Source organism: Heliconius melpomene, chromosome 18, assembly GCF_056956725.1.
Source record: "Heliconius melpomene rosina isolate 202511_hmr_F chromosome 18, ASM5695672v1, whole genome shotgun sequence".
NCBI lineage: Eukaryota > Metazoa > Arthropoda > Insecta > Lepidoptera > Nymphalidae > Heliconius > Heliconius melpomene.
Genome location: NC_140406.1, coordinates 11,616,215 through 11,626,741, shown reverse-complemented (window position 1 = coordinate 11,626,741; position 10,527 = coordinate 11,616,215). Strand labels below are relative to the sequence as shown.

The 10,527-nt window shown below is 32.7% G+C and overlaps 1 protein-coding gene across 1 annotated transcript; it reads right to left on the bottom strand.

Annotated features, from left to right (window-relative positions):
• Window positions 1–566: 566 nt before the first annotated feature.
• On the bottom strand, window positions 567–10,245 carry LOC146529601 (uncharacterized). The gene is made up of 15 exons (XM_085201340.1): window positions 10,141–10,245; window positions 9,381–9,519; window positions 9,194–9,301; window positions 8,700–8,898; window positions 8,030–8,188; window positions 7,027–7,179; window positions 5,785–5,951; window positions 5,286–5,371; window positions 4,386–4,511; window positions 3,585–3,704; window positions 3,035–3,172; window positions 2,753–2,827; window positions 1,911–2,022; window positions 1,207–1,311; window positions 567–861 (listed from the first exon to the last, which is right to left on the bottom strand). The coding sequence occupies exons 2-15, from the start codon at window positions 9,495–9,497 to the stop codon at window positions 673–675; spliced, it is 1,854 nt and encodes a 617-aa protein (XP_085057466.1). The 5' UTR covers window positions 9,498–9,519; window positions 10,141–10,245; the 3' UTR covers window positions 567–672.
• Between the last annotated feature and the right edge of the window lie 282 nt (window positions 10,246–10,527).

The window sequence follows — 10,527 nt, the reverse complement described above, 5'->3', positions numbered from 1 at the left end:
AAATCCATTTATTAACTTTACAATCATACATTCATCTTACTATCTAACACTCTAGAATGTCACATTCGTCACATTAGTCAAGAAGAGTTAGTTATAACTATCTCGCTCACAAACACTATATCCAGTGCCGGTTTTAGCACTACCGGCGCCCTGGACAAAATTTTTTCGGCGCCCCCTAACTACATTTCAATAATATACAAAAAATGGAATGGGTACAACGAAATAACCATCTATTTAAAAAATAAATAATGACAAAAACTAATAAAATTTCACTTCTTCTAGCCTTTCTATCTGCGAACTCTTTTATTAGGCATTCAAGGTCTATGTTTTCTGCAATTTTATTTTCAAAGTTGTTAAGATCACTTTGTTTTTTTTTTTAGATATCAAAGACGACGATGACTTTGTTTTTTTTTTTAGATCTTAGACCATTTTAAAGGGCATCAAGTCCCCTAAGCCGCACTGGGCAGCAAATACCCAATACATCTTTGCGCAAAGCGCCCTAAACGGGCGTCTACGGCGCCCTTTTTATCCGGCGCCCCTGGGCGGTCGCCCAGCCTCGCCCTAACGCCGCTAGTGACTATATCGTCGAGAGGCACGAGTACCAGAGCAGCATTAGTCAAGAAGAGTTCTCTACTATCTCTTTAGTATAAATAACTTTATAATATGGTTCATTTAGCACGAGGTACTCTCTCGCTCGGGCAGAGGTCGCTTCGGTTTCCCGTCCCTCGTGAGTCGCAGGTGCACGAGGCGCACGTGCGTCGCTCGTATGCTCGACTGGGAGAAGGTGGCTTCACAATATTGACATTTGTACGGACGCTCCCCAGTGTGCGTACGGATGTGTACTTTACATGTCGCGGCACGCTGGAAATTAAACAATATATATTTTTTTCGCTTCAGCAGGGTAGCCAGATGGAATCTAGTGTGAAGACACTCTGTCCTCTCAATTTTCGGGACATTGTGTGTGAAGAGACGTATGAACCCAATACCGCATAAATTTAATTTAGAAACCCGAATATTCATTTTCAATAAAAGGAAGCTCTTGTTATAAAATTTGTTCTTTAATATATGTACTCGTATATCATTGTATATTGTGAAGTGTGAAGAACGGAGTATTTAACACTAGCTATGCGGGAAAACACAAAAAGTAACCTGTTTCATGGGAAAATATCAAGTGGGTTTTTCTTATTAATATAAATAGGTACTTACATCAAATACTCTATCACACATAGGGCAAGCGTATATCTTGGGTCGTTTGTACCCTTCATGAACGAAACGCGTGTGTTCCGTCAACGATGAAGAACTTACGTATGCCTAGAAAAACGAGTTAAATTTATAATTTATTTTAGATTTCCAATTCGAGGATTGATGAGAATTTTAGATTGCATGTATGCAATCTCTACTTTAGAGGCTATGAAGCAACCTCGAAACTTAGTGTTAACACACTCCATTCTCATTAAGACACTTCCATCCCCAACTTTCCACCAAATTCTTGAGGCATTGTTTACCTCGTTATCAGAGGGAGGAAATGAAAACAACTAGGCTTATGACTGCATAAAAATTATTTCCATATGTTACTTTAATGAGAGCAAGAGAGAATTGTTTAGGATATAATATGATGGCTGTACGTAAATATAGTAACTGATATTTTAATTGCACTAAATTTACTTCAATTTTTATCAAGATATTTTTATTTTTAAAAGGTAAAAATTACATTGCGTTAAGACCTGACAACCTGTTAGTCTTTATTGTAAATAAACTAAACGCTTCCATGTTAAAATAACTTATGCCATGCAATTGTAACTTGTACTAACATTTGGTCCTAGATAAATAAGCACTTATATTGAATATTCCAGTTATATCACACTTATTACTAGTTTATTTTAATTTAAAAAGTTAATATGTCAATTCACCTTATCACACTTGTCGCACTGATAAGGTTTTATATTGAGATGTACACTATTCATATGTCTCCATACATCTCTTTTAATTCCGAATCTTTTCTCACAGTGGTCGCATTGAAAGCTGAAAAAATAGGATCGTATTAAATAAGTATATGTAAGACAAAAATATGGTCTTGGCAGGCATTGATTACAAGATAGTTGTGAGTTTATTCCCCAAAAGAGACCATTCTTTTCAGCTTCACGCTGTATCCCGAACACATCAGAGTAAACAGAAGGAACCTAGCGTTAGACACTCCGTTCCTCACTTTCCGCCGAATTCTGGAGGCATTATGTGATGTGTGGCGGAATTCAACACCTCGCTTTGCTTCGACACCAGAGCGCAGAAACGAAAATACAAATTTAATTTAAATATATTTCTTTTCTTCGAGTGGGGATCGAACTCACAACCAATCGAATTTTTTAGTCCCAGTTTGTACATCTGCGCCACGACTGGCCTAAATTTAGACCTGAGATAATAATAAAATAATTATCATTCTCCAGTGAGGCAAGACAAAGTGTTAAGACAAGTTGGATAAGTTTCACCACCCATTACGCTAAATTTCGAAATAGGGTAGGAAGCGGAGAATAAATAGCTCTCCTCCTGAGTAAACACCGGCTAAGTGCGAGTCGAGTAGCCTTAAATATTTAATTTATTTGGTTTTTATTGAGTTTGTTGTTATAGTGACAACAGAAGTACATGAACTGTGAAAATTTCAACTGTCTACGTATCACGGTTCATGCAATACAGCCAGGCAAACGTTCCAGTGCCGTTTTAATCTTTCGCGACGGAACCCTAAAAATATAACACTTACGGTAAATCTTTATAATTAACATGCGGGGAGGCAACTTTTAAATGTTGGTTTAAGCCGTGATGACTCTTGAACTTTCTGAAAATAAAACATATTATAATATTATATTTTTAACTGTGATTATATATATGATTGCGAAATAATTTAGTATTAAAGCCGCTAGTTAGGTATCAGGTGAAAGAGTTCTGGCTAAGCTTGAATTTCAGAAAAAGCTCGAGCCTTATTGTACAGAACCCTCGGTGGGTGAGGCCGACTCGTGCTCATCGAATTTTTTTTTCTACTCACCTGTTACACTCTACGCAATAATAATTTTTGTTAACAATATGTTTCATCATATGAGCCTTCAAACGCGACGGACTTGTGAAACCCGCGCCACACACATTACATATTTCCTTCTTTATCACTATTTTGTCTAAATGTTTGCTGTAAAAAAAATATAATCATATTATTTATGCTTATGCTTTAGCTTCACGCTGTATCCCGCACGTAACAGGGTAGGCAGAGGAAATCTAGTTTTAAGTGATTTAGTTCCCAGACAACGCTAAATATTCCTGGAGTTGTGTGCCCCTGTGCCTTGTTACCAGAACGAGGAAATGAAAATGTAAAAGTTTATTCCTGTGAGTGGGAATCGAACCCACAAGCGTCGCGATTACTATCACACGCTTGTGCCATTGGGTTACGACGGCCTCATTTTGTAATGATGTATATGGTAATTCATGATTCATTCACATACTCTATCATTTGTTTTCCTTAAAAGGAAAATAAAATAACTAAATAAATATCGATTTCACTATCAAAAGTGGTTAATGACTATTAAAATGGATAAAAGACTCACTTTATAACGTGTGTTTTCAAAGCCTCTTTATTCGCGTAACTTCTGGGACATTGGTTGCATTTTTGACGTACGTGAGGTGTGTGTCTATTGATCATATGTTTTCTTAACGAAACTTGACGCCTAAAAAAATATGTATAATGATATAATTAATTAAATCATTTGATTTGATCCCCACTCGAGAAATAAAATATTTATTTAAATTTATTGTTCCATTTCTTCGCTCTGGTGTCGAGGCAAAGGACGGCGTTGAGTTCCGCCACTCAATACGCAATGCCTCCAGAATTCAGCGGAAAGTGGGAAACGGAGTGTCTTAACACTAGGTTCCCTCTGTCTACCCTGCTGTGTGCGCGACACAGCGTAAACCTGATTTATTTTATGTATTTGATTTGTATAGAAATTTTAATATATCAGAATTTGCAGCCGTGCCTCATGGGCCGTCTAAGCGCTCTGACCACTAAACTATACATGCTTACCAGGCTCCATAGAAATTCTTATAGGCATGCTTGTAACTTATATTATTAGCATCCTTGTAGTGATATCTGACAGAAAACAATCGTGCCTCTGTAAACGTGATGGTTTTGGGTTCAATTTCCACTAGGGCGGAACGATATCTATCATATTTTCATTTTACCTTTCTGGTAGCAGTGTAACGTGGCGTTCAGTTCCGCCACTCAACACGCAATAATTCAAGAATTTGGTAAAAAGGAAGGAAGAACGGAAGTGTCTTAATACTAGGTTCCCAGGTCCCCTCCGCCTACCCTCCTACATAATACTAAAAAAAAATTTTAAACTAATACTTACTTAAAACCTTTGGCACAGAGAGAGCATCTATAGACGAAATAATCTGGCAAATGGTGTGATGTATAGTGTTCCCTTATCGTTAGTTTGTCTATTCTTATGAGATCACACTCTATACACTTATATCGTCTGCAATATTAATATAAATTACGGAACCCTAAAAAACCTGTTATTAAGGGACAGTGTATAACAGTACACATGATGATTGTGTGTTCGATACTCACTCAGGGGGAGTAAACTAATTTAATATTACGAACATTTCAAATTAATAAGCCTAATTATTTCAGACTAAAAACAGCATTATTATTTTACTATTTCACAATAGTTGTTATTGTACCAAATATATTCTAAATACAATTTCAATAAATCTATGACATTAATTAACTACAAAACGGACTTTAATGTCGTTTTCAATAATATATAATAACAATATCAACGGGTATCAAAAACAACAGACGTCATATCTAAAAATAATTTAAAATCGTATATCTTACACGTGCACAAAAATATTATATTTAAGAATAATATTTATTAACTTAACATTGAAAAACAATTTTATACATTTTATTACATATGAATAAATCAATTATTTTTGTGAAGGCCAGTCGTGACGCCTGATGCCAGTGGTGGCGCAGAGGCACATGCGTGTGACTGTGAACAGACAGCAGGACAGGCTGTGGGTATAGATTCTCAAATGAAGATTATGCAGAAAGTGGGGAACGGAATTGTCTTACTTAACATTGTTGATACACCATGAAGTAAACATTTTTTTTCTAATTTCAGTGGAACACCGTCGCTGTTTCAACTTAAACGATAAGATAAAAAAGAACTAGGTAAAAGGGGTCCACTTTTACCCAAGATGAAAAATCTTTCCTACGAACTCTATGTCAAAGTAATACTTACATTCTGTGATATCTTTGATGACCTAATAAATGTTCAAGTGTTTTCATTCTCTGCTTGCAAATGTCGCACTCGTGATCGCCATTTGTCTGTAGTAATAAAAAAATAAATGAAAAATTACTATTTTTAAGAATTTTTCTGAAAGAAATGCTTTGTTTTTACAACCAGGAAGTGAAAATAATTCATTTCCGAGTGGAAAGCGAACCCATACTTATAACCATCGCGGTTGTAAGTTAACATTACAAAACTGATTATTTAAAAACTTTCAAGACTTTTTTTTCCTATTATGAAATTAGTATTTCTTATGGAACTAGTATTTTTTAATCCTTCCTGTGGCATTGATCCATGGATAAAAGGAAACAAATAATGTAATTGATAGTTTCCCTATAGATATTTTCGATAGTTCTCAAGGTTAGCGCATTCAAACAAACAAACTCTACAGCTTTTTAATATTAGCAGAGATTGTATACAATAAGGAAAGAGATTAAAGTTATGATAATACCTTACTATGTTTCAACATATGATTGTCATATGAATCTTTATATCTAAACCCTTTAACACAATCCTCACATTTGTATGTCATATCAACATATTTAGGATCTTCCAACATTTTGGTTCTTTCTAACATAATTTGCTCTCGCGTTAAATTTAAAACGCAAGCTACCAAATCTGAAATAAAATAATATATTTTCAAAATTATAAATTCAAGAAAAATCTTTAAAAAAATTCAAACTCGTTTTAGAAAACGTATAAAATTTTAAACGCCACGAAACTCGAACTCGCGCCTCTTGAACTGTTTTCTAAAATCATTTTTAGCTAGCTATATTTAGCGTGCACCTAATAAAATTTGAAATATGTAAAAAAAATGCTTAGAATTGTCTCGTCTAACCAAGACGAGATATTTCCTGCATATATTTGAACGGGAAAAATTTAATGTTAAAACACTATTCTTAAATCTCCATGATATACTGTTTACTAAACCTGAAAGGCCTCTTAATAAAATAAAAATTGGTGAAATCATCCCAGACAGAGCCAACATATGGACCGTTTATTTTGAGAGTGGTGTAAGTCCATTTTCTTTTGTTTCGAGAAAATTAAAGGTTAGTATGTCGATGATTATGCAATTTCATTTACCGACCGATTTTAAGTTTTTTGAGTTTTTTTGAGAAATTAAACACGGACTAGTTATATATACAAAAATTACATTAAATTAAGCATAAATTCCGTGATAGCTCAATTTTCTCAAAAATGGACTTACACCACTTTCAAAATAAACGGTCCATATATGTATTTGAACGAGGATGATTTCTAGAATTTTTATTTTAACGATTCCGGTTTAAATACTTAACGCCATTGTTACGCAGCGGCAGTATCTGACTCAGGGGAATGTATTATTTGTATTTCCTTGCCCTGGTAACAAGACAAAAACCAGCGTTGAGTTCCACCACACAACACGCAATGTTTTTTTTTTTTTTTTATATGGAATAGGCTTGCGTTTGACCGCATCAAGTCTGGTGAGCGTTGATGCGGTCTACGGTGGTGCACGCTTGCCTAGAAGATACCTACTCACCCTATCTTTGAAAACCCCCACATTGTATGTCACAGGAAATACAGATGTCTGAAAAATAGGGTGGTATGTGGAAAACGTAGTATCTTAACACTATGTTCCCTCTGCCTACCCTGCTATGTGCGTTGTACAGCGTGAAATTAAAAGTTAAAAAATAACAATGCTACTCATACTTACTTAAATTATTACTTTTATCACCACGTTTAATTCTAGTTTTTATTAATTTATTTTTGTATTTTCTTATTTTTGGTTCAATAGTATTTTCTTCATCTAATATTCTTTTTAGGGGTAAATCTTCGTTTTCTTTACTTTTTATTGTTTTTTTACAAGCTGAATTAAAAGAGAAACATTTACATACATATATATTTGAACAATATCTGTATTCATCAGTCCATCACCAAGAACAAAATCCAAAACACCACTTTTTTTTCTTTTTGTCTGCACTTTTGTTCTCGTTAATCTCAGAAACGGTTTAACCAATTTAAATGCAGTTTTCGTTATAGAATTCTGGCAAGCTTCCCTTAACATTTATTTTTTGTTGTTGTTTTATGACAATACATCAAAACGTTATATCTATTTTAAAAATTTCATAATTGCTAATTTTTATTTTATACAACTGTTTTATAGAATTGTCTAAATCTTTAGTTTTCAATGTTGTTTGTAAAATGATTAATTATATGATCAACACTGAAAGATACAGGGGATTATGGATCTACAAAAGGTAGATCCATAATCCCCTGTATCTAGGCTATTACTATCCCAATTTTTTTGTGAAATCGGATCGTGTACAGTGCGCGCGTGCTTAGCGGAGTTAGACAGATGTAGAAAAAAAACTATTTTACAATTAAAAACGTTATGTTATGTTAAAAAAATTGATACTCCAGGCCAGTCATGGCATCTGTCGCGTTCACAGGGGCACGCTTGAGCAGGGGCACAAGTGTACCAGATTGTAGGTTCTATTCCCACTCGAGGAAATGACATGTGTAATATTTTTATTTTTCTCGCCAAAGGCAGCAAACGCAAAATTAACGACGCAAAGCGCGGCGTTTAGTAACGCCACTCCACACGCAATGCCTCCAGAACTCGGCAAAAATTGGGGATTGGATGTTTCTTAAGGAAGGAATTATGCTCCCAGGTTCCCCCGGCCTCCAGAAACAGCGTTACGCTAAAGAAAACTTACGTTTAAGTCTTTTAGTTTTATTTGTTTCATTCTCAACACCACTTTTTGCTAATACTTCTCTTAGTTCATATAAACACATATCATCTATGTCTACATTCTCTTCCTTGACAGAATTATCAAATAAAATCGGTGATTCTTCTGTAGTTGATTCTGGAATATCTATAAATTTATTACACAAAATAAATTATTTTTATTTTTTATTGAGAATTAAAAAATTAAGAAACACAAACTTTAATGGTGAAATTATTAAGTCTTAAATACTTTCATTTAAAAAAGTATTTTATTATTAGTACATGGGTAAATAATTATACAGTGTTCATCTCACAAAAATAAACAACTTTATTGTATTTTTTTTCTTATGACCTGGAATAGTTTTCATGGTGTCACTGGGTAGGAAGTCATAGCACTGGCCTCAAGATGCTATAAAATATATAATTTTCAATATAATTATATATTTATAGCATCTTTTATTCAATATAAAATAAATAACAAAAATCAGATTATTTATTAATACACATACCACTTCAAAACATATTCAGCATATAGCTCATCACAAATAAAAGCTAAGAATATCAAACATATTTAGTATGATAATGCAAAAAAATTTTTTTTGCCACATACATGCAAATCGACAAGCAGAACAGTAGTAAATAATAAATTTAACTCTCACCAAAATCATGTGATTCTTCATCTATATTCTCTTCTTTTAATTCTATTTTCATTTTATTATCTACACTTCGGCCAAACACTTTGTATATTGAATCATCAATATCATTTACATCATTAGGCTTAATTTTTTCTAATATAACTTTCTCAACTGCACTAAATTGATATTGGAATTTTGGTGCTCTAGAAGATATATTTTCAACCTGTAATATAATAATAGTGTCTTAGTGTACTTCACAATGTGTCCTATATATAACAGACTAAAATGAGGGAACCAAGTGTTAAGACACTCCACTCCCCACTTTCATGTCCAATTTTCAAGATAACATTTAATGTGTTAACTTGCAAAACTCAATGTGTTACATTTTGATTTGTTCACAGTGCAGGTAAATGAAAATAATTTATTCCCCACTATCTTTGTTTTTTATGAAGAGACAATGTGACTTCTATGCCATGATAATCTCTAAATAATGTTAAATACATAAATTAAAAACTTACATTCTTAACATTTTGCATAACTAATTGATGATAGTTGACACATTCTATAAACTGTTCAGCTTTTTCCATCAATCTTTTACAAATATAACACAAGAAAAGATAATCACCCTGTAAATAAATAATTATTCATTGCAAATTTAACTTCATATTTAAATAATTTTTAAAATTATGAAACAATAAACCGTACCCGCATTAAAGTTTTCAAGTTCCTAATTTGTAGTTTATAGCAATAAAGACTCATTGTACTACTGTGACTTAGGCAGCCTAAACAATATTTTATATCTTCATTTTCACTATTATCCATGTTCGCTTGTCTTTATATTTATCTAAGAAATAATATGTAGATATATTTAATCTATAACTTATATTAGTTTATTTGTTGTTTATTTTATGGCTTATAAGTGTGTAATTGGATTTTTGTTTAGGAATTTAATTTAAACACAAACAAGATAGATCCCTTGCTCCTATATAATGTGATATTAGCAAAGTGATTAGTGCTCAACTGGCACAATTGAAACCCCATAAAGCAAGAAGTTAAGAACTATACTGATTACTGAACATGGACTAAATATATCATATATTTATAATAAAAAAAACCTAAAAATATTTAAAGATACTTGTAGATCAGAAGAATAACAACACGGTATAAGCAGATACCAAATATTATTTCAGCTTGAGCGACATTAAGTATATATACTTATACAAGCTTTTTTAAATATGTATTATTTGTTTTCGCTGTTACCGCTTCAAATCGCATTATTGTTTTTGATTCATTACTAGTTATTTCTGGATATTAAAGTGGAGCAGCTGCATTGACTTTAACATAATGATGGTGGAAACAAAAGATTTACAAGTTCAGTTCAGTTCAATTCTTTTAGAATTTACAAGTCCAAACATAACTACGATATTTGATATATACTTTTATTATATAAGAGAATACATTTTACATTTTTAAATATAAGTTATTATAAAAAATACATTTAAAAATATAAATATACTGCGATATTATTGTTAAACTCAACTTATCGCGACTTAATATAAACAATATCAAATGACATAAGTCAAGGATGTAGTGAGGGGGGTGGTCGATTTTATCGTTTTAGTATGTTTATTGTTTCGATCAACATTCATCGAAAAAATATTTAAGTTGATGAACAGTTTTTATACTCCATCCGTATTCCTAACAAAAGATTCAAGCCTTTTTAGAGTTATATAATTTTTATTTAAATTAATAGTAACTAAACCAGTCATCGTATTATTATTGAGAATGTATTATTTATAGAACTCAGGAAAACAAGAAACTACTGCAGTCATACAAATTACTATACAAATTA

Coding starts and splice junctions, on each gene's coding strand:
- LOC146529601 (XM_085201340.1), bottom strand. CDS start 9,497: ATGGATAATAGTGAAAATGAAGATATAAAATATTGTTTAGGCTGCCTA. Junction 4,512..5,285: donor CATCAAAGATATCACAGAAT/GTAAGTATTACT, acceptor TTAATATTGCAG/ACGATATAAGTGTATAGAGT. Junction 3,705..4,385: donor CTCTGTGCCAAAGGTTTTAA/GTAAGTATTAGT, acceptor ATATTTTTTTAG/GCGTCAAGTTTCGTTAAGAA.